The sequence below is a fragment of the Haplochromis burtoni genome, unplaced genomic scaffold, assembly GCF_018398535.1.
Source record: "Haplochromis burtoni strain Fernald_Lab_line unplaced genomic scaffold, NCSU_Asbu1 Contig_2, whole genome shotgun sequence".
NCBI lineage: Eukaryota > Metazoa > Chordata > Actinopteri > Cichliformes > Cichlidae > Haplochromis > Haplochromis burtoni.
The window spans coordinates 3,588,541-3,613,790 of record NW_024582363.1 but is presented as its reverse complement, the minus strand read 5'-3'; the positions used below and the strand labels follow the sequence as shown (position 1 = coordinate 3,613,790).

General features: G+C 40.2%; 1 protein-coding gene across 2 annotated transcripts in view; it reads left to right on the top strand.

Moving 5' to 3' along the window:
- The window catches only part of LOC102302272 (transcription initiation factor TFIID subunit 4), a 94,971-nt gene that overhangs the window by 17,144 nt on the left and 52,577 nt on the right, over positions 1-25,250 (top strand). For both annotated transcript variants that reach the window (XM_014333477.2, XM_014333474.2), the window contains 6 exons: positions 124-213; positions 1,265-1,474; positions 6,354-6,429; positions 7,525-7,639; positions 14,230-14,399; positions 23,287-23,417. In XM_014333477.2, coding sequence (XP_014188963.1) covers positions 124-213; positions 1,265-1,474; positions 6,354-6,429; positions 7,525-7,639; positions 14,230-14,399; positions 23,287-23,417 — 792 coding nt within the window. The remainder of the gene's footprint in view (positions 1-123; positions 214-1,264; positions 1,475-6,353; positions 6,430-7,524; positions 7,640-14,229; positions 14,400-23,286; positions 23,418-25,250) is intronic.

Below are 25,250 nucleotides of genomic sequence, written 5' to 3'. Positions count from 1 at the left end.
AGGATGGAATGGTTGATGATTCCTTCTGGTGATGGGCTTTCATCTAACTGTGCTTATACCCTCTGGTGTACTGCATGGCTTCTCTTTTGAAATTTAATATATTCTTTACTCTTAACCTGACAGGATGCCAAAATCGAACCGGAAGAGTTCACCAGCCGACTACAGACAGAGCTCAAGTCATCTCCGCAGCCTTACCTGGTACCCTTTCTCAAGGTGAGGTTCTTGCTAGTTAACTTCTTTTTTTTAACCTTCTTCCTAAGCTATATCATCCATAAAACTGATTCCTACACTGACTAATGCAATGGCTCATTGAGCTCATCTTCTTTATAAGTCTCTGAAAGTGCCTATCTAACATTGAACCCTACACCTCTGTCATCAAGTAGTCTTCTTAACCTTGGGCCTGTTTATTCAGTTTATAGCACCTGTAGATACTTGAAATTCTTATCCATCCATCCATCCATTTTCTTGTGCTTAACCAATTCTGGGTCCTGGGGTCTACTTGAAATTGACCCCTAAAATTGTTTTCTGAACTGCCCCTTATCTTTCACCTCTACTCATTCCCTAACTTGGCTCCTTAAGCTGCCCCTCATAGATTTTTCTGAAATGATCCCCCTAAAGTAGTTCTTTGCATGGGACCACAGTCAATGTTAGCCTGGCCTGACAGTTGAATGAGACACACACACATACACACACACCCTCCCTCTGGCCTGACTTCTGACTGCGGTGACGGTGGCCCCTGCAGCCGTTCCAGTAGCCAGCAGGTTTTTTTCAGCCAGCCATGATGAGCATCACATCAAGGCACTCACCCGCCCAACAGGGCCACAAACACATGGTGTCAGGCAATGTTAGGTCATTTACGTCAAAAATCTGCCCTAAAATATTCTCTAGCGAACGACATCAGCTCCTTAGGTCAACTGACAGTGAGTTATCATGCTAATAGTTATGGTAACACTGTATACAGTTTTAAGCATACTGTAGGTTTATTATCCTGAATGCAAATTAAACAATTTCAGCACACAAATAAGCATTTTTTAAATAACAAATAAAAGTCACATGAATCATTGTGCAAACATTCTACAAACATGTGGTCACATGCATCTGCAGATATTTTTTTAGCTGTCTATAGCCATATTTTTTTGATAGCATTATGCTAAATTAGCCAGTGACCACAGCGGTAGTTGTTGCAGCTGTGTATGGTGCTTTGTAATGCATGTCTATTTCTCTATATGACTGTAAACTCTGGCTGCCCTCTATCCATCAACAGAAGAGCCTCCCAGCCCTGAGGCTGTCTTTGCTGAATAGTCAGCAGTCTCTGATCCAGCCCCCGCAGCAGGGACTAAAACCAGCACCCTGTGGCACCCCTCCTGCCATCGTCGCTGGGCCAGCTGTCCGTATACGCCACCCTAATAGTGTCAGCACCACTACGGGTGCCAGTGCATTGCCTGCTGGGACGCTCGGACATGCAGCTGCAATGGTATGTATAACGTGGCCCAGTTGGAAGAGTATCCAGTGCAGACACAGTCATCACAATGTTTAAATTGGGAGTTGCTTTTTAAAACTTTTTTGTCCAAACACAAGAGTTTGTTCCCCAACATCACAGTCCAAATGAAACTACATGTGATCTTTGAAGTAAAACATAGCAAATATAAAGATCGATCCTAAAATGTGTAAATGTTCATATGTGTTTCATTGGTTTTTTGTTTTTTTAGCCATGTCCAGGAAATGTGTGTGTATGTATGTATGTATGTATGTATGTATGTATGTATGTATGTAAGGTGTCTGATAGAGCAGAAGTTGTACAGTAAATGTGACGCATTTTCCCACAACAGCCCACCATGCATTTAAAAAATGGTAAAATGCAATGAATCCAACCTGCTGGGGGTAGTGTGCTTGTTGATGATGGGTTTTGTTATTCTGGAGCAAGTCACAGTGTGACACACCCAACTCACAGATTCACTGAGGACTCATATATTTTTTTTAAAAAAAAAGGGAAAGGGTGACCCAGGCCTACCCATTTTCTGTCTTTAGAAAATATTTATTTTGTCTTATATCCATCTAGAACACACTTGTTGGAAACTTACATATTCACACCATAGAGGTTGTTTGCATAATGTGCAAGTGGCTCCACTGACCATAGCAGATGGCAAAGCACAAGTATCCAATTAGAGGTACTCAATTTACAAACTTTGCTGTTACACTGTTAAGTTGCTCAAAATGGGAGGTGAGAAGAAGTACTAATAACAATGTCTGGGTTGGAGAAAGAGCCAGAGAAAGCATATGGAGAAATAAAACAACTTTTTAACAGAAAGGTTTAATTTAAAAAGATAAGAAAGCAACTATGTCTAAGAATAAAATAAAAAATAATAAGGCAACAACAGATTATTCATTGATACCACACTTCTTCACAAGCATGATATCAACTCCCAACACTTATGAAGCTCGATCACCAGGCTGACCAGCTGCTCTCACTGGCTTTTTATACGTGAATGCTGAATGCTGAGTGAAGTCAGCTGTGACACCTGAATTCACCTGAAAGCAGCACAATACACCCACACAACACCACATAGTAGGTCTTTTAAAGCTATGACATAAGGTTTGTCTCTTTATTTGTAGGATTTTGAAAAATTTGTCAGTGAATTTGGAGGATTTTGTTGTCAGACTAAAGTAGTTTTAAACATGAAGGTTCAGTTATTCCACAAAGAAGTCATTTGGAGGCATTACATTAAGCTAGGAATACATATGCCTAACACAGAGGACTGTATTATATGTCTTTGTGAGCTTTCTGAAGGACTATTTAAAGATCCTTCCCCCAGTTTAATGGAAACAGTTTAACACCACCATCTGTCCTACAAATCTGTGATATGATTCTTGGTATGCAGTACAGTCTCTGTGATGGTTAGTCACACCCATATGTTGCAAATTATAAAAGTGTCATGATTATTTGTGTACAGGAGTCAAAGAAGCAGGAGATTCAAAAAACGACAAGAAGTAAACCTACAAAAACATCGAAACGCCACGAAACTTGGGCTGAGCGCACACACTGAGGAAACACAGACACTACAACAAAAGGGCAATGTGAAATTGTTGCCTATTTATACAAACTGACACGCTCTAAGAGCTAATCAGGGGAATAGGGAACAGGTGGGGAACGAGGAACAGCTGAAGACAATTAAGACAGTTAGGAACAAGACCAAGAAGACAAAAGACTACCAAAATAAACCTGGAAGTCACTGACTGACAAAGAGACAAGACTCTAACACACTTGAACTTGACACAGGGGAGACAAGGGGGAAGGCTCGGAGAAACACAAGAGATTATAGAAAAGCTTGAGACCATCTCAACCTTGCCCCTCTAACTTTGTCTCCAAACGCTCAACCTGTGCTGTCCCTCTGATATACTCATTTCTAATCTTGCCCGTTCTGGTGACTTCTACTGAAAATCTTAACATCCTCTACTCTGCCACCTCCAGCTTGGCCTCCTGTCTGTTTGTCAGTGCCACAAAAAGAGGCCGAGCTTTGCACCTAAAGGTAGAAAAGAATTCAAAGTCCCAACAAAATTCATATTTCAGGGTCAAAGACGCAGTACCATGACAGAGGGGGACTGTACCAAGAAGCAACAGCCTTACTTTTTCTTTGTTTTTTTTTTTACCGTTTGTCTGATTTAGTTTCCAGATTTGATTTGACTGTTTCAGTTATATTTGAAATGTTTTAAAAATGTTTATTAATTTTAGCCTTTATAATCATAATACTGTAGTCGGTAGTGCCAGGAGCAGATTTAAGAAGTTCAGACAAGGTATTGCAGAAACAAAAACCTGGCTCAGAGTCAATGCCTTCTTTTACTTAATGTATTGAATAATATGACAATATTAGCAAAGACTAATAATATGGACCTTTCCTCTATATTTCTAATTGGTTTGGTATTTTTGTTAGTTATTTTCTGTTAGTTTTCTATCCCCAGTTTCAGATCGTGGTATAGTTTTAGTTAACTATAATAACCGCGTTGTGGATACTGAACGTGTGTTTGTGTCTGTGTGTGCAGATGTGCTTGTACATTGAGAATCATGCAACCCCACAGAGCCCAGATGTCTACAGATGGGTCAAGTGAGGTCAGACTCAGATTGGTCTGGTCCAGGCAGAGTAGTGGGCAAGCTAGAGGGGTCTCTCTTTTGTATTTCTCTCTCTCTGTTTCTCTTTCCTTCTCCCTCCCTTTTTCTTCGCTCATTCCTTCCTGGTTTACTTGGGCTGTCACTTGCATACACACACTTTCTCTCCATGCCTTTCACTGTATCTGCCCCCGCATCACCCTCTCATTTCTCTCCCTCTTTCCCTCCCTCTACCCGTTAACCGTTGAAGGGTGAAGCGAGGTAACTAGGTCAGCCCCAGGTCAATTTTAAAGCAATGTGGCGGCCGCAGTCTATGTCCAGAACATGCCTCTGGTCTCTCGCTCTCCCCTTCTCTCTCTCTCTCTCTCTCTCTCTCTCTCTCTCTCTCTCTCTCTCTCTCTCCACACACACACACACACAACGGCAACATAAGCTATCACACAAAACATTAGTAAATGATCGCCGCTGGCACGTCAACAGTCTGAAACCAGAACGCTAGTTGAATTAGCCTAAAAAAAATCTGTTCATACTACAGTGTTATGGGAAAGATTTCTTGTTGTAGTAAAGTAGGGTATATAGATGTGGGCTTACATTATTTAAGGTTTCTTATTTAATTACAATTAATGCTCCAGGATATCCAATAAGCCACAATCATTTTTGGTTTTGAACCCACAACATTTGAAACAATGCTGTGTTTCAAATGTTAGGGGTTTAATTAGATAAAAAAAGAAGTATTCTACGTTTCTAAACACATGGAGGATAGACCACTTAATAAAGACATTATTTGTAAAGTTAGATATTTTTATTTTTTATAATATATATATATATATATATATATATTATACGGTATTGAACCGTTTATAATATAACACAATATAATTTTTTTTTTTTTTTTTTTTTTTTTTTTAAATCTTTATTTTTTTAGTTGCTCCTAATTGGCTTTTTTTTTTGTATTGTGCCAAAAGCTATATGGGAACTAGACCATAAACTTCCTTGGGGCAAATTTTATATGAGGTGAATGGCCTTGATGAAAACTCGAGAGGTGTAAGTAGGCCGCACCACCACATACCATAAAAGCTCATTCTTCATCGCAACAGTGTGCAGCGTCAGTACATGTGATGTTCTATGGATGTTTGAGCTAAGAGGTTGAAATAATATATTCTAACTTTGCTGGTCAAGTTATTGGGCATCAACAGCAAGGAAAATGAATAATTAATGAATAATAAATAGACATAAATAGTAATTTTTCTGTATTATTGTTTGAAATCTGTTTCTTTCTTTACATAAAACTAACATGTTATTCTTTAATCTAAAAAACATCTAACATTTAAGATCGCTCTAGATGTTAAATGTAGGAAATATGAATCATATGAAAGATGAGCAGTTTAGGTTTAGTGTTATTCCTTCTGCCCCTGATTCTAAAACTTCTTACCTGAGGGTTTCCCCTCTCTCTTAACTGTGTCGCCAGCTGGCCAGAGGTGCTAGCTATCTTTGCTCATTCTGAATGTATTTTTCTCCCGTTCCCCCCCTTACTCGCAGACCCCTGCAGTGGATCTCTGGGAAAAATGGCCTCTGTCTTTTTTCAGTAGCTTGAACAGTAATATAGCATGTGTCAGGGAATGGAAAACAAGGCTAAAAAATATGCAGCAAGAAGCAAACTGGTAGGAATGGATGGCTGAGCCTGAGGCTCGGCCCGTAGCTGCTACCAAGGAAGGAAGTGACTCTAATAGCCCAGCATACTCTCCCACCCCCCGCACCTTCTTCTTCTACTACTTTTTCTTCTTCTCAACTACTTTTTCACCGTGGCCTTGACTTTTTATTGCTTTTGTCTTATCTGCAAATGCAAGAAAATGTAGGTCATATACAGTGGGAGAAATCCATCCTTCTTGTGCATTTAATTTGATCTCTAGTTTCTCTGTACTGTGTGGAGATAGCCACTGTAGAATTCACCACTCTTGTATGTATTATGCATTTATTCTGTATATACTGCTGGTATTTTCACTGTGTTACAATTGAAAAGAAATCAATATACAAAACTCAAGTGGGTCTAGGTCTACAGATTATGTTTTTTTCCTATCCAACTATGACAAAAAGTTTGATTTTTCACTTTCGGTTTTGGGGATCACACAAAAATTGAGCAATGCTTTAGTAGGTGTTCAGTTTCATCCTTTTTAATTTCCATTCTTTATCTCTTCCTTCTCTCCAATTGTTTCCTTCTGAGAAATGCTACAATAAAGTTTTGCTTCCTCAGGGTGTCAAGACAGGAGGCGCTGTTGGTGGCCAGGTCCGGATGCCTGTGGTGATTACGCAGTCCATCAGAGCGCAAGGTAAGACATCTGCAGGCCTATTACAGACACATTTGATTGAATTCAATTACATGTACAATCCCCATTCTTATACCAGGCATTTGGAGGACTAAAGTATAGAAAGATGAAAGATTGAACAAACATTTCTTTATATTTTTGGAAACTTTGACTCACGGTTTTCCTCTGATTCTGTTATGCAATATTTACATCCTTCGATTAAGACACCATTGCAGGAAAAATATTCAAAGACTTTCAGCCTTAGTTTAAATTTCTTTTTAAATGATGAACCAATAAAACAGGTTATATAGCCTAAGATGGCCATTAGTGAAACCGTAAATGTTCTCTCGGTAGGCTGAAGGATGTGTAAACAGGCAGGAGCCATAGAGAGAACAGGTGTTTTTTTTGTGTTTTTTTTTTTTTCCTGTCTGGTTATAAAGCCTTCTCAAACATTTGCGCTACTGCTTACTCACACTGATTCACAAACACTCTTCCCACAGAAGCCCACAAATATCGCCCCAACACCAACCGGGTGTAACGCTCCCCTAAGAGAGCTCTGTGCTCTCAAGTGGTGTGTGAAATGAGTGTATGTGTTTGTACCTGTTTGTGCTTGTGCGTTTGTGTTAGTGTGTGTGTGCGTGCGTGTGTGTACGATCGGAGGTGCATACAAATTTGATCTGCCCCCTTCCCCAAGATTGCCTGCAGTGAAAGATCTGTAGGTTGTTTTATGCCCATAAATTGGAATGCGGGGATAGTTCTAAAAATACTTTCCTGTGCCTCTTGGCTAGGAACATGCCTGTTAAAATCAAGTTTAAATTCACTCTGGCAGTCCTTGTGCCTCTCTGGAAAACGTGTCTCGGAGCAGGATGCGGTTTAGGAGTGTAAGGAAAGGCGGTGAAGTGCAGTGATATTGACAGAGCGACGCTCTCCGCACCAACCTGGGGAGAGCGACAGCCCCTCACCCTCACCCCTGTGAGGATGACAGAGACAGCTGAAGGTAGTCGTTAGACAGAATAAATATTTGATGCAGATAGAAGGGGACACTTCAATGATAACATTAAACCTTTCCTTTTTGTTTAGTGTTTTCTTCTTTGTTCCCCCCCCCCCTTTCTTTAACAGGCACAATGGGAAAGGGAGCCATAATCCAAGCAGGCAAAAGTCCCATGGGCCTGCCTGTTCAGATCACCGGGAATCAGAAAAACAAGCTCAATGACCCCGGAGGAGGCACATTCAGGTACAACTCCTCTCGCCAGGAGAGTGACTGTGGAGCATGTTATTTGTGGCTGCCAACACATGGGGGCAGCATTTCACTAAAAAGCTTCTGCATGACTACAGGCTACACTCTCAGCTAAGGCTGTGAGTGTTTATCTGAGTCGCCTGCCTGGCCACCTGGCTGCCTGCCTGCCCGACTGGTTGATCGGTGGTCCTTTCTTCCCATGCCCACCACATAGCAGCACACTGTCAGTTAACAGATCACCCTCACGTTCGCCTTCCTCGTGTCACTGTCACAACTCATCGACAGGATTCCAAATGAGCTACCGCTTAATTTAGAAATAAGATAATTGTGCCCATATGGTTGGAATTTCTGGATGCGGTTCTGAAAATACCTTTTGGTTAAGTCAAACATACAGTATTTAGCCTGCAGCTTTCCTCTCTCTCTCTCTCTCTCTCTGGTCTTGTCTCTGCTTCAGCTGTGCCTTTGTCTCGAAACATAAAAGGTTCATCGCCCACATGCTGGCCTTTGCGGTCCATGTTTTGTGTGAGTCTTTATGTGTTTTATGTTTGCATACATTCCTCTATTTGTCTGTGTTTGTTTGTGTCTCTGCTTGGGTGCACATGAACATATGTGTATATTCCAGAAATCTAAGAATTTGTGTGTGTATGTGTGTGTGCATATCCAGCGTGCTTGTACACATGTATTGACAGGTGCCGGAGGTTTAGGATTGCCCCTGTGTGACTGGGACAGGGCAAGAAGAGTCTGGGTCACATGGGCCAACGGGTTCATGGTAATGGCTCCCATCTCCTGAGGGGAAAGGCAGCGCCCTGGGCTCTGATTGATAAACCAATAAATCTTTAGCTGCGTTGGTAATTAAGCTGTCAGGCTCGCTTGTTACTGGCGACCTTTTTCCCCCCTGCGGTGATCACAGGGGCCCACCACACACACAAATGCACTGGTTTCAACACAAGTCCAATAACACACAGTACCACTGTCACGGAAGAATCATGTCAATGATATTTTGTAGTTTATTTTCTCTTTATCCGGGTCAGGTGACATTTTGCCTGCTCTTCATTTTATGCGTTAGACACTTTATTGTCTACCGTATATTGTGTAGTCAATCATCATTGTTTTCATCCCTTTATTTGTCTCTTTCGTTTTCGTCCAACGACGCATACATGCTGACCTTTCTCGCCATCACACTGTTACTTGAAGTCACATATGACTTTTCTGACTCCGATATAGATTTAACTGTTTGATGAGTTGACCTCCGTATTATCGAATTATCTTCATTTCTCACTGTTGCTCCTAATTTTCCACTTTACTGAAAAATGCCTGTGCGTTAAATTCTTAACTTGTTAATGTTTCAGCTGGACCTCTTTTGGTTGCTGTTGACTGAAACCTCAGTTAGAAATCGCTGTTATTTTTTTATGCTGTTACGTTTCGTACCTGAGGATATAAACATGCTGGAACAGAGCTCATTGTTACAAGGTGATCCATCTGACGCCACACTGTCTTCACACCACGTCCAGTCAGACGCGATGACTTGTGTCTGTGAACAGACGCAGTTTTTCATGTTTACCACGCTGAAAAATGCAGACAAGTTGTTAAAAAAAAAGTTAATTTTGAGTTCCTACAGCCTTTTAAAGAAGCTAATATTTAAACAGCAACAGCAGGTCATTTGCATAAAATAGTCAAGTAGGTCAGATTTAATTAAAAAATGTGTGCCACTGACATAATTTCAGTAATTACTTAGAAATCAAAAAAGGATTAAGACAAGTGGCCAGCACACAAAAAAGTCTAAGTGAACTAAAGTCAGGGGGAATTTGGACATAAAGCCATTTTGACTTAACTGCTTCCTTAGCAGAATTAGAGGGGTGTAGAAGGTATCTGTTGACTGTAATAAAGAAACAAAAAAACAAACAATGGTCAGTCAGCATCTCCGTGCTCTCCCCCACCCAGCCTGCACCATGTTCAGCTGCAGTCTGGGACTGATGTGTGTATGGCTGTCACTCTGAACCGCTGGTCCCAGCAGGCCAGCTGTAGCACAAACACACACATACACACTGCAGGGCTTGTGGGGTTTCCAATGTAGCTACAGCCTTCTGTGTAAGTGCTTGTGTCAGTGTGTGCGCATGTGTGTGTAGTTTACAGTACAGAGTGAAAGCAGCTGTCTCTGCGTCCCCCCCTCTACCCCTCCTCATCTCTCTGTAAACACTCGACATCCGCTGTAATCACTGGCGAGCCAGCCGAGGCCCTCAGCCCTCTGCCAACCTCCGAGCTCAGCCTCAGCCCCTCAAATCCAACCCTGTGCTTCATGGTGGACACACATCCCTGCGCATTAACGAATACTGGCATGGTTGCATAGGAAAAGACACACAGATACACATGCAAAATTAGGATCAAAAGTTTTCGTTCAGATCCAGTGGACGCAAAAGTCCACCAGCTCTTTTCCATCATGTACCAGCAAACTGACTTCATTATGCTTTGCGGTTATATCCTTTGTTGCTGTATAAATTGCTATGTGATGTGCCCGTTTTGCTAAGAAGAACTTTAAAAGTAAATTAGAACTTAAAAGTGATCTCTGAAAAATGTTGATGTTGCCACTTGTAAGCACGGCAACCACAAGATTCGATTATGTTGAGATTTGGGGGAAAAATTGACGAAGAATGAGCAGAGGTAGCTAGCACCTCTGGCCAGCTGGTGACAAAGATGTTCAAAAACTCCAAAGAAAGTGGCAGCACTCCACATAGATACAGGAACATTTAAAATGCTACAAAATATACTTATGACTCTTAGCATTGATCAGATCGTCACCTACATCACACCATTTCCTTGCCAGGTATTTTAAGTGCTTGGGAATAATAACAGCCTGAGTGTTGTAATGAATTAATAACACTTACCCATTAAACATGAAACAATACTTGACCTGTTGTTGGTCTTTGGAAGGCTCTTAAGCCTATGCAATCATTCATTTTGGTCATTAACACATGTCCTGTCAGCTGCCCATTGAACTTAAGGCTGTTTTATGGAGAATACTTCTCCAGTGGCGCATGTCTCTCAGTGTGGGCACAACAACATGCATGGCCTGGGTGTTAGTCACAGGGATCAATCAGGGCCCCCTGCCTGGGCACAGAGACCTTTATCCACAGGGATAAAGGGGGTGGATCAGTGTGGTAGTCTTGGAGAAGGGGGAGGGGGGCGGAGGAGATCTGAATGCACCCCACACCTACACAACCTCTAAACAGCAAGTGCAATTCTCCAACCTCCTATGGCATGCCCTCGCTGAAACACAAGCTTGATGTGGAAACGACATGCATATGTATTTATGTGGCCTCTGGCTCCAAGTCCCTGAGCCAACCCAAACCAATAACTGAGAGCCTGCTCTTTAGCTTCCATGGAAGCTAATTGCATATCTGCTTTATTAGTGCAGAGATATAGTCGGGAATATTTTGCATTTCATATCTCACTCTCTCCTTTTAATGTCAGACCTGTCTTTAGCATTCTCGTTTGATTTCAGCCTTGGTGATCTCAAATGGCCCTGAAAACAGATCATCAAAGAAAAAGGGATTACCAGAATTTTTGGATACTGGTTGATATTTTGTGTGCCGATACACAAAATGTTAACTCTGCAGATCCATTGTAAATAATTATTCAAACTACACATACATTTCCTGTAAAGAAATCCTCGGGCTATAGTGCAGCTATAGCTGTACCATCTTGATTTAAAAATAGCACTTTTTTCCTGCAGTATAAATTGGAGATCTTGACCCTATGGTATTATTTTATTTTTTATTACTCAGATAATGAGACTCCATTAGTACAGTGAATACAACTTTTTCTTTTTTTCTTCTTTTATTCCAAATAAGTTAACTGTCTTTGTCATTTTTAGTCAAATTATTTAAAATAATACTACTAATAATAAAATGCTCAACTGTTAATCCATGTAATATTGACCAAAAGAATCACTGAAAACCTTTTTATGTACTGAAATTGTATGTACTTGATTTAATTCAGTGGTTCTGAAACTTTATCTCACATGCACAACTTCAGAAGCCGAAACAACACCCTACACTTCTAATTTGTAGTCAATCATTAACAATAAAAATGGATCCAAGTTGACGTTTAGTGAATACAGGTTAGAATGCTATCGTTCCCTTTGTAAATCACATTAACTCAGCTTAGTTTCATTCGATATTTTCCCCCAGTCCTCCATGCCCCACCTGGAGTGGCTCAGTGCCCACCCCACAGTTTGCTGTAATATAACAGTTCATGTAAAAGTAGCCTAGCCAGTTTTGCAGAGATTTTCTAGTCTAAGACTATGTGATGTGTTCTGCCAACATGAGATTTCGGTCTCTCTCTCTGTCTTTCTATCTTTGTCATATGCAAGAAATATATTCATCTATTCTCAACCCTGAGAAGAAAAGCTTTTCATAACCTGAACCTTTTCCCACAATGTTTTTAGTTCACCTAAAAGAAGCCAGATTAAAAAAATGAGTAAAATATTTTTGGAACCACGAGTTCAGTGCACTACACGACTGTAATGAAATTTGGCATGGTGGTGGGTAGTTAGCACTACTACTGCCTCACACCAAGAGTTTCTTGGGTTTGAATCCACAGGTCATCTGGGGCCTTTCTGTGTGGAGTTTGTGTGTTTTTCCGTGTGGCTTTGTGGGTTCTCCCTGGGTACTCTAGCTTCTTCTCACAGTCCAAAGACATACATATTTGGTTAACTGGCAGTTCTAGGTGTGAATAGCTGTCTGTCTCATTTTAGCTTCCCAACAGACTGGTGACCTGTTCAGGGTATACCCTGCCTCTCACTCCAGCTGGGGCAGCTGGCACAGGCACCAGCCCCCTTGTGACCCTTAATTAGACAAGCAGGAGACAATGGATACATGGCTATATAAAGCAAAACCTATAATTTTATGTCCTGACGTTCAGTTTACAGAAAAGACTTATGATTATTGTCATTATCATATTATCATCACATTATTGTCATCAGGTAGAGATTTTTGCATTGGTTTTTTTGATCTCTTTGGATGCATTGATACTGAGATTTTGCTTTGGCTTTGAGTGATCTTGTGTAGTCACTTTTCCATCATGGACATTGGCCTGATGTGTAGTTTTTAGTTTTTCTTTACTTAGCTGGTTGAGTATGGCCTAAGGTGTGTGTGTGATTTTAAGCCAGGTCAAGTTATCCATAAGGACGTGATAAAGAAAGGTGCACAGCCTGAGGTGGAACACAGATCATAATCCTATGCATCCATGCTTGCGTTGGTGTGTAGATTTTCTCTGTGAAGGCTTAATTAGAGAGCTGGAGGAGAGGAGGAAAAGACGAGAGAAGGTTGAGGTGTGTAGAGTTCAGGGAGCTACTCTAATCGTCTTTGTCAACCTCCTGCCGTGGTGTCAAGTTTCATATCGGCTCTCCGCGGCCGCAGTAAGGAGCAGGAAGGCCTCGGTGGGGTGGACTTGGCTGACGGTGTGTGCCCACACCCCGAGACGCCTGAAAGAACTCGGTGCCCCGTGCTGCACACATGTATACGCAAAAGCACAGCAACACACACGTAAACTCTGTCGCAAACCACAACAGTGGCATGAACGTAAATGACTACGGAGGTTAGCCAGTGAGTGGCAAGAGGCCACTCTGTGTGTGTTCTGTGGTTCTTTGTTCTCTCCGTCAAAGCCACTCAGAAAATCCGCTCCTCGCTCTAGGCCAGTCCTGTAAGCACAACATGTCACTGCTCTGCTAATTCAGGCCAGGATCATAATCATTACTTGCCAAGTATAATAATTGTAAAGGAATCTTTCCCAGTGACAACTCACAAAGAAACTTGCAGCCTTTTACAGAATATGTAAACCTCTTTGAGAAAGAAACACAGTGACCATAGCACACATTGTGCATGTTTATACTCCTTTGTCTTTGCTAAACTGTAATACTGTGTAAACATAGTGAAGTCTGCATTATGACCATGAGAAATGACCAGTGCTCTGAGAAAATACATCACTGTGTGTTGCACATGATTGTGTAAATAGAGTTTGTTGACATTAGTCTATAGCCAGATTCATTGCAGCTCTTTGCCAATTCTCAGGAGCATCCTTACCGAGCAAAACACAGCTTCCAAACGCTCTTCATCTCCCTGACTCTCAAAGTCTTGACGCAAATAGACCCTGGAATGGGACTTCTGTGCCATTATGAGCAACGTATAGCCCCTTGTAACAAAACTAATGCATAATTTTGTCCAGGCAAATATCCCTGTGAAAAATCTCCTAGTTGACAATGTAATGTTAGGGCGTGAATACACAATTAAGGATAGTGCAAAATGAATTTTCCTGGTGATTTTGGAGCTAAAAAGAAGAGGAAATATTTTGAACACAGCTTCCAGTAGGAGTCAGTAGAACTGTGACAAGGGCCTCTCAAGTTTTCTGAGAGACCCTTGGAGAGCTGTAGAAATTTCACAGGCTTTACCTAAAGTAAAACTTGGACAGATGCATATTCGTCTTGTTGCACGACAAAAATGTGTTGTAAAAATGTACCACAATAAAATGCGTGTTTCCGTATTTTTTTTGTATTTTCGTATTTTTTTACCATCTACCATCTCGTCCTTCAGGGACGATGATGATATCAATGATGTGGCTTCTATGGCTGGGGTGAACCTGAATGAGGAAAGTGCCAGAATACTCGCCACCAACTCTGACCTCGTGGGAACGCAGATCCGCTCATGTAAAGACGAGGCCTTTCTTCATCCGGGGCTGCTACACCGACGAATTCAAGAAACAGGTGAATCCTGACCACTCATTGCAGAAGTGACATATAAAGACGTGCCAAATGTATTTGCCCCCTTCCTGGTTTCTTGTTTTTGCATATTTCACTCACCTGACTATTTCAAACAAATTTAAATATTAGACAAAGTTAATCTGAGTAAATACAAAATGCAGTTTTTAAATAATGATTTCATTTGTTGGGAGGGGGGAAGCTATGTCAGAAATTAACTGTAATTAACCATGCTTTCTGGAAAGTTGAGTACAATTTCATTATTTACACTTAGGCCCGATTACTGCCAGGAGCCTGGACAATGCCTGGACTTTAGTGCAATTGCAATGGTTGGCATGAGCTTAAAACAGGTTGCTCATGCTCAAAAACCCTCCATTGTGGCTGAATTAAGACAACTCTGCAAAGACAAGTGGGCCAGAATTCCTCCACAATGATGTCAAAGACTCAGTGCCAGTTATTACTTCATTTCAGTTCTTGCTGCCAAGGATGGCACAACTAGTTATTAGGCTTACTTTTATCCGATACAGCCAGGTAGGTTTGATGAACCTTTTTTCCTTAATAAATGAATCTCATCATTTAAAAACCTTATTTCCTATTTGGTTGAGTTATCTTTGTCTGACATTAAAATTTGCTTGATGATCTGAAACACGTAAGTGTGACAAAAATGGGGAAAATAAATAAGAAATCAGGAAGGGGGCAAATACTGTTTCACAGAACTGTAGCTTTTAGGTGTTCTTAATGGCAGATAAAAATAGTTACCGATGCAGTAGGAAAATTCCTCATGTCATGTCATGATAAAAAGATTCTCTGTTGCCTTTTGTGTAAGGACCACGTTGTTTTTGTATTTATTGTGTCATCACTACAGACAGTTTTGATTTTTTTCTCCTTCTGTGGTTCAGACTGAGCATTTCTTGTTTGGCCTTGGTTTAAATTTGATACACTTAAAAATTCTTTCACCTCCTTTAATGAATTCTTCAGTGGCTGTCTGAACTCACTGGACCCCAGGCACATGCATAAATACTTTATGGGTTTGTCTTTTGAAGGCTGGCTGTCAGATTGTCCTCTGGACTAAAGGAACAGAGTTTAGAGGGATGTAACTTGCCAGTGAAATTTTGAATCTTTCTCGGCTTATCAGAGTGTCAAGATCCACTAAAAGCGCACAATATTGCCTGAGCTAATCAATATAGGCGGAGAAGTCTTGCTTGTATGCAGTATCACATACGAGTGATGGTGTCTTCATTACCTCTTTTTGCTAGCGGCAATCCATTTCATTGCTTGATATATACCTAAGGCTGTAGCTGCACGGTAAAACCTGTGAAAACGTGTAATGAGCATTATTGCTCAAAATAACTGTGCCTGGCATCTTGCTCCTGTGCATCAGATCAAAAAACACACAGTATAATTCCACGTGACGGGGAGTCTAGCACCCTCATCTTGTTTTTATCTCAATTAAAGTATCTTTAGTGTAGCATGGAGGCCTGCGGGTCATGTTTCATTACGCGGACCCTTGGCATGGTTGTTATCCCGTCACCTTGGGGTAGAAGAGTTGTTTAAAAATATAAATCTTTCCTCGGGGGGGCACACAGCATGATACGGGGCAGGAGGCTAGGGCGCCCCCTGCTGGGGAAGTGGCACTTATGCAGCTTTGTTGTGTCAGTGATTGGCCCCTCCACACTCCCAGCTGACAGCAGTCCGAGGGAGGCTCCCCGAGCCTGCCAGCTCCACTCAATCAGAAAGGCTCGGCTGCTCTTCTTCCTGCAAAAGCACCAACTTTGTTCCGATTTAACATTTAGCATCCTGCAAAAAACTTAATTGTGACCTTTCCTGCCCTGGTTGCCCCCATGAAAACACTGGTTGTAGTAGCTTTCTTTCTTTTCTTTTCTTTTCTTTTCTTTTCTTTTCTTTTCTTTTCTTTTCTTTTCTTTTCTTTAGATGTCTTAATTTCCCCTTTCTAACCCCCTTTTGATGTATTTTCTGAATTGTGAATTCAAGAGGGGACTGGCTCTTTCTATCCCCTTCTTTATTTTCATCTTCATGTCTCTCCGTGTCTTGCTTCCTCTCCTCTCTCATTTATCCCCTGCAAACAAACACTTGGGCTGCCCTCGCCTCCCAAACCTGTCTCCCTTCTCTCATAACTCTCCAGGCTTGTCCTTGAGCTTGTGGTGGTGGTGGTGGTGGTGGTGGGGGCTGCAAAGCTAAAAAGCAGCACTCCACCCCCATCTCAGGAACCAGAACACAGGCACAGCTGGAGTTCTCTAGGAAAGCTCCTCAAAGTAATGATAGTCCACTGGTACCTTAAAGGTACACACACACACACACACACACACACACACATACATACACACACACACACACACACACACAGGGAGCCCACATTTATTGAAAATGTTTTTTGTTTTTTCATTTTTTTAAAAAGCTAAATCTTAAGATGAAATACAAATAATGTTTTGCTGGCTTATTGCCTTTTATTTGTATTTGGAATATCTATAAGTAGTATTTCCTGCTAGCTGCTAATGATCTCTAATGCTGCAAACCCATTTTAATTTCTTTTCTTTTTATCAAGAAACTTGCATACCCTGAAGTGGCTAACACAGACATGGTTGGCATTAGAGTATATTTAACCATTGAACATATCCCTGCTTAAATTCGTTTCAAATTTGTACAAAATAGTACATTTTACTAATAATACAAAAACCTTCTTAAGCAAAATTACCAAATCTCTTTTTTTTTTAGTTTGATTTATTATACAGAATATAACAGGAATGAGGTACTTATGCCAATCCGCTAAGCTTTTTAGCACTAATAGTATTTCGTTAGCTTCATAGCATAAGTGCCTAAGTCATTTTTTTGCGTTTTGTGTTTCAGACGGACAGGATGATGCAGCAGTGGTAGGGGAGTAAAGTTAGGCAAAAATCTCAATTTGACCAAAAAATGACTTAGGCACTTATGCTATGAAGCTAACGATTTGTTTGTGATCTCTGAGAAAGAATTATCACTATCGCTACATAGGGCTGTGCGATATGACCAAAATCTCATATCCCCGATATAAGACATCTATCGTCCAATGACGATATAAATCACAAAAATGTAACATTTTCTGTAAATTCCGTGAATCTCGGGCAGCTCGACTTGCGTGAAGTGTTTCCAGCTTGGCGTCGTGTACCTGGAGTCGAGTGTTTTAACGATGTATGAAACTATAAATTTTTAGACATAAGTTTTAACGGCCGCCGTTTTCTTTGAGTATTTATTACACGGCGTGCTGCGGGGAAAAGCCTGTTCTAACGTTTGAGTCTAAGGTTTATTATTTTAGCACCTGACGGCTCTTTTTTGCTTCTCATCCGTAAACACTCTGCACACTCTTTCACGTGATTCAGTTTATTTTGAAAAGTCTCAACAGGATCTTGAGCTTTATTGTGAAAGGTTTACGTGGAAAATAAACAAGCGGACACGCGATGTTTTTACCACAACGCATAAAACAGGCGCTTGTGTCTGTAGTGTGGTTATATTAAATATAAGAGAAAGAGAGAACTTTAAGAAATTAATATAGCCACTACAGTGACCATCAAAACGATGAAAAAATATTACCGTAAACAGTTTATTTTGCTACACCACGAAACAAACAATAGCGATAGATGTTTTTATGTCATCATCTTATATCGAACAGCCCTACTGCTACAACTCCTGTGGTCGTAGAAAGATTACCAGCTCTATAGAAGCCTATTGGCAAACAGCCATCTGCTCTCTTTCGCTGAACTTTTCTGATTTCTGAGTGCCAAAATGCAATTATGTGTTATTAAATATAACATGAAGTTAGCTTTGTAAATGATAGACCTCAATAATTGCAATAAAACAAAGCATGCTGTATCATCTATTTCTTATGTTGTTAGCCAAATGAAGGTGCCGTGTCCTTTGTTTTGACATTGAGCACTGCCCTTGACTGGTGATGTAGCTACATCCATCTTTTATATCAGTGTATAGTTGAGCTGAACTAAGATATTGGTTAACCAGTGTTATTGGATGGATACCACATGCTAATACTGTCCAACTTGTCCAGTATAACAGGGTTTCTCTGTAATTTTCTTACTAGTTAGTGAAATACTTTGCTGAAAAGAATTAACGATTCTTTGTCCCATTTGTTTTTTCGGCTCTGCACCTGCTTCATAAGAGGAGGAGAGAAGACTATCTTAAACTCCTTGGCTTTTGTAGTACAGTGTTCAGACTTTGCTTTTGTGAGTAATTGTTTCTCGTTTGCTGTAAGAATTTGCTTTGGTCGTTTCTTGGCATAACATCAAGCATATGTAGAATGGGTGTGCCTGTAACAGGAAAGTGACTCTGCATGATGGCATCTCTGTCATTTGAAAATGGAGTGGTCCTTGTTGTGGTCTTACTTAAATACTGACTCATGACGTGCAGTAGAGAAGTTTTTTTCTGACTTTGTAGTGGTCAGTTATGGTCTTGCCATCTCGTCAATGGATGCTGAAATAAATATCAAAACCAGTTATGGAAACTTGTTGTGTATTTTGAGAAGGAATGACATAGTTGCAATTATTTTAGATATAAACTACAACAGATGGGACTTGTCCATTTTCACTGCCAGGTACTTTTCAGGGAGACTCTTTTTCCAATCAATACCAGCAAGTTTCACAGGAACAAAAAAATCCAAGTATCATTGCAGATTGAGTCTCATCATGAGATTTCACTATGTCTGTTGTTTTAAAAAGTATTTGGCAGCTGAATAAACAACTTTCAATTAGCCAAATTATTTGGGTTTTTTTATTTATCAGTTTTTTATTTATCAGAGTTGACATGTAATACATGCAGATTTAGCGATGAAGAACACAAATATGTAAATGGTAGCCTGTAGGATTAACTTTGGTTTACTGACTAGTAAACTCTAAAAACTGACTTTTACTGTGTCATGTAAATAAAAGTGGGGGGGAAAAGCCAAGGACAGTTGGTCACCTGGTGGGGTCTGAAGTCAGTGTAGCATGTTATTTTATTTATTTTTTTAAACAAATATTCTTTCAATTAAACCAGATCCAACAGGGAGTTTAGGTGTATACCATTTGTTTGCAGTTAGATTTCTTGCCATCTGGACTTTTGTTACGGAGCCACTCAGGGAACTCATAAGTTTTGAACACAATATTGATGTGTCATCATCTTGTGATGGTTTTTAAACTTTTAGCAGAATTGTAGACCTGTTATTTTTTTATGTGTGGTTTACCTTTTTGCTTATCTTGTGTATACTAATATGTTACTCATATGCACACATAGGAATTTTAGCAATGTGTCAATGCAGACAAGAAAGAAAAAGACTGCTTGCAAGGAAACATGGTTGGTGGTTAAAACAAATTTAATAAATAAATATTAAAAAATCTGTTTTATGTCTTTTCCTAAACAAATTTTTGGTGGAACACATTGTGAATTCAGAGAAAGTTTTGAAGAAGAATTTCTAAGGTCTTAAAAACCACAGCACTCTGAGAAACCGGCTGCATTTATGCTAAGTTAGGCAATTACACAATCTTGGATGCACTTGAGTTTTGCGTTTTTAACACATCCTGTTTCACAGAAAGCTTCTATTTTGACAATATCTGTTTATAAATTTAATTTTCTCCAGATAGAAGCATTGGAGGTAATGTCAGAGGTAATGTCACCTTGTAGAATCTATATATCAGTTTTCGATATAAATGTTCAGTTCTTTATTTCACTGAACAACACTGCCATCATTAGTGTCAGTAGTTTGGCAAAAAAATCATACACAAGGTAGCTTAAATGAGTTGAATTAACCACGCAACTGGAAGTGTTACAGTCTTTGGTGCTTGTCTTTTTATTCTTAATGCTATTTTAGTCAGAATTAAATGAAATGTTATAGCAGATCATTAGTCGTTTTCTAGCTGTTTTACATGCTTTTTCTAGGTGAAGAATAATGATCTGTATCAAGTTGAAGAATATGTTTTTGTTCTCTCTCTGCGGCTAAGTCTCTTAAACTTTGTCTGAAATATTAATGTCCCTGATAGATTGCATTTTTTAGGGAGCAGGAGCCTATTAGCGTTTTTCTTTGACCTTGTGACTTTGCCACATGTATTGCCACTGTAATTATAAGGCTAACAGGGCTCCCTCCATCCGTTTCAAAGCTTTAGCTGCTGAGAAGTGTATGTATTGTTCAGCTGATTTAAATAATTGGTGTGGTTTACTTAAAAGGGTGCCAGAGAGAAAATTATGTTAATGGAATAATTTAAAAGGAAGTTGGAAACAGATAGTAACCCTACCAAAGTCTGTCCTCCTCTCTTTTGTTATGACTTCAGATGAGTTTTGCTCCAAGGAAACTAAATTATCCTTCTATGAAAAGAGATGGTCAATGTCGTTTACACACTTGAAGGAGCTTAGCTGGTAAAGCCACTTGAGAATTTGCACTAAGACTGTGAAACAAATTAACTTTTCTGTGCAATGAGTCTTCTTTCTGGGAGTTAATTGCACATACTAATCCAGACAGTTTTTCTGTATGAATGTGTAAGTACAGTGGGTGTATATGTGTGCATAAGTGAAGGTACTCAATGGAGTTTGTGGTCATCTGTTGATGTGCTTTTACTTCTTGACTTATTTGGGAGGGGTGTGTGAGCTTGTGCACTGGATCTGAAATGTATTCACAGCATTTCATTTGTTCCAAATGTTGTCATGTTACAGCCTTAATCCAAAATAGATTATAATCACTTTTCACCAAATATCCCATAATGACCAAGTAAAAAGTGAGGTTTGAAATTCTTGCAAATTTATTAAAAATACTAAACATAAATATAACATGTACGTACACATTCACATCCTTTGCACAATACTTTGTTGAAGCACCATCAGCAGCTAATACAGTTTCAAGTGTTTTAAGCTTGGCGCTACAAGCTTAGCAAACCTGTTTTTAAGCTGCTTCTCCCATTCGCCTTTGCAGGATCTCGCAAGCTCAGTCAGGTTGGATGGGGAGTGTTGGTGCAAAGCCAGTTTCAGATCTCTGCAGAGATGTTCAATTGTGTTCAAGTCAAGGGCTCTGGCTAGCCCACTCAAGGACATTTACAGGCTGGTGCCAAAGCCCCCTTTTGTTTTTGGCTGTGTGCTTAGGGTAACTGTTAAAAGGTGAACCTCTGAGGTCCAGAGGGCTCTGGAGCAGGTTATTTTGTGTAGGGATGGTGTTGGCCGGGTGATGAGTGATACCTGGATTCCACTAGACATGACGCTTAGCATTCAGTCCAAAGAGTTTCTCGTGGTCTGAGAGTCCTTCAGGTAGCTTTTGGCAAACTCCAAGCGGATTGTCATTGGGCTTTTGCTGAGGAATGGCTTCCATCTGGCCACTCTACTGTACAGACCTGATTGGTGGAGGGCTGCAGAAATTATTGTCCTTTTGAACTGTTCTCCACTCTCCACAGAGCAACGCTGGAGCTCTGTTAAAGTGACCATTGGATTCTAGGTCACCTCCCTCTCTCTTTTAAGGCCCTTCTACCACCATTGCTCAGATTGGCCAGCCGGTCATTTCAAACTTCTTCCATTTACGCATGTCTGAGGCCATTGCGCTCATTGTGACCTTAAATGCTGGAGAAGTTTTTCTGTACCCTTTCTGAGATCTTTGCCTTGATATAATGCTGTGTCCGAGGTCTACAGACATTTCCTTGGACTTCATGCTCTTTTGTGCTTTGACACGCACTGTGAGCTATATGACCTTATATAGACATGTGTGTCTTTCCAAATCATTTCCAGACAACTGATTTTATCTCAGGTGAACTTCAATCAAGTTTTAGAAACATCTGATAAAATATCAGTGGAAACAGGATGGACCTGTATGTATGTGTTATATATTTGTTTTTTATTTTTAATAAATCTGTACATCAAACAAACTTTTTTTCCCTTTCTCATTATGGGATATTGTATTTATAATTTTGAGGTGAAAAGTTAATTATTCCATTTCAGAATAAGGCTGTAATATGACAAACTATAGAATAAGTGAAGCATTGTGAATATTTTACAGATGCACTGTATGTGTTTTAATTCTACCTGCTTATCTGCTGCTTTTCTTAAGTCTTAGCAGCAATTTAAGTGACGATATAACAGTGACTTATGACCTGTTTTATAACATTAAGTAAATTAAATGTGGAACAGATGTTACATTAGAAAACTCCTTGTTGGTAAAGTGGAGGATCAATATTTTAGGATTTAATGAAATAGATGAAATTATAAGAAGCAAAAGTACTATGTACTGGTGTGTCCAAAGAATGCATCTGTTTGACACTAATGATGTACTAATCCAGTGATTCCCAGAGTTTTAGGTTCTGTTTTTAGGACATATATGTGAGCACATGTACACGAGTCTTCGCCATTTATGTTTGCAATCAGTGGCCTCTCAAATGAGTCTCTCATCCTTCAAATGAACTACAACTTCACCTTCTTGGCCTGCAGCTGGCAGTGATTGTCCTTGTTCTCTTTGTGTAAAGGCACATGAACCAGTTCTTCAGTGCTGCAGCAGGTGCTGGTTGAAGTGGCCCTTCACCTCAAAGTAGGTCTCCAAAGAAAAAGGGCTTTTGGTGCCAATTGCAGAGCAAGATAGTGGAGTTAGAGTTTCTCAAACTGTAGAGGGGGACCCTACTTGAGAAAGGAATGTTGAAAATTGAAAAAACACCACACCGGAAATGTGTTTCATTAACTTACTAGTGACAAAAAAAATGAACAAATGCAAAAAAGGACTTATTCTCTCAGACAAATTAAAAATATCTAAATAAAAATCCTAAAATAGTCTCCATATGTATTTGAGCAGTTGTTGATAAACCTGGGCAAAGTAAGAAATATTTGCAAAACCCTATCTGATCATAGAAATGTCATCTTGTCCTAAATGTGTGTGTTAATATATCTTTCGCAGCTAAAAAGTTTGGAATTACGGAAGTCCCCATGGAGACAGTGACATTCATCTCACACGCCACGCAGTCACGGCTTCGGACGGTAGTAGAAAAGGTTTCTACTATCGCACAGCACCGACTGGACTCCTGTAAGGTAGGACGTTTGCAAATAAATATGTTCTGCCCCCTACACACACACACACACACACACTCAAAAAAGATATGTTGAGGGGCTTGACAAGGGCTGTCACTTTGAGCTCAGTGCAGTTTCAGCATGAAAAAAAATGTAATAATCATGCAGCTGCATTTCTGAAACCGTAGTCTTACTGTTGCATGTCACTTGAGTGAGGCAAATGAAGCACCACGAACTGAAACACAGCAAAACACAATAAAAGACAACTATGATCAGATCAGCCACCTGCCAAGATTTAATTTTATGAGCCTCATACTTTATAACAAGTATGAGTTTTTTTGTGGTGGCCGTTATCCAGTGAAGGAGGGTAGAGTGAACAGAACAATAAATGAGTACATGGGATTGATTACATTTGAATAATAATGATTTACACTGACAATGAAAAATTTATTTTGGGGGGGGGTTCTCCTTTTTATGGGAATTATTTCCTGTCATATGAATATACCAATGTACTGCTATGTGTCGTAGAATTACAGTATTTATAGACCTTTTTATAGCGATATTGTGATAATACTGAATAATGAGTGACTGTGTGTCTCACACCCTTACCACACATGCCCCAGCATGCAGCGAATACTATCCAATTTATTATAAGACAATCTGACTAAGTGCCTGTTTAGGTAGTAGGGGTGCAACGATACTCGTATCGATGCTGTCTGTGTTGAGCGCTCACTCAGCGCTCAACACAGACAGCATCATCAGAAGGAAGAGCGCAGGGCAAGCTAGCGAGACAGAAGTTAAGCTCTCCTTGCAACATGGCAAATTGAACCTCCCCCACCCTCATTCAGATCTGGCGTTTGGAATTATTTTGGTTTTCATGTGACGTATGACCCTGAAGGTAAGCGCGTCATGGACTAAAGTAAAACAGTATGTTGGATGTGCCACGCAATGCTCAATTACATGGGTGGGAACTAGTGTGTTAGCGCAGTTAGCTCGTTAACGTGTTGGCCGTCTAGCCCCACAGGGATCAGGGGTAGCTCGTTAACGGAGATTTGCCGTGTTGTGGCGTTAACGTCATTTCAACGAGATTAACGCTGACAGCACTAGTGGGAACACAACGAATATGACTGCACATTTACGCTGACATCATCCTAGTGCAAAGACAAGTGGAAGCAGACAAAAACAACAAGCATGCATGCTACAAACTTTACCCGAGTCATTTAGACAGCCGTTAGCACATGATTCTCCTTATGGGGACCTGATATGTTTAATATTGTGGCGAGCTCAGACAAGGAGGAGACGGAGGTGTCGTTTGGTCTTGCTTCCCGTGAGCTAGCCAGGGAGCACAGCCGTTTATTGACATCTGCAGAAGAACACTGCCGCTAGCTAACTGCTCAGCGCGGCAACCGCACAGCAACAACAACAACAACACACAGGGCGCCCTCTGACCCCGGAAGGACACACCGTCGCAGCGAGAGGGCGTCACCCGTCACTATGGCAACATAAACAAAACATAACTGTACAAACAGAACCCCGAACAGCCCTGGCCCGCTACAATATGCTGCTGAGAATATAGCCCAGAAGAAGCGTATAGTATAGCTTTTATTTTGGAAAGAGCCATTTCTCTGTAATAAACTCTCTTTTCCAAAGATGAGTGATTCCTCAATCAGAGATTTATTTTTTTTATTACTTTTGTTTCAGCAACATTAAATTTAAAAACTGTACTTTTGAGTTAAAATATATATTTATAATTTTAATAAATGACAAATTAAAAAGGCATGAACATTTTTTTGTATCGAAAAAATATCGAACCGTGACACCAAAGTATCGAACCGAACCGTGAATTTTGTGTAT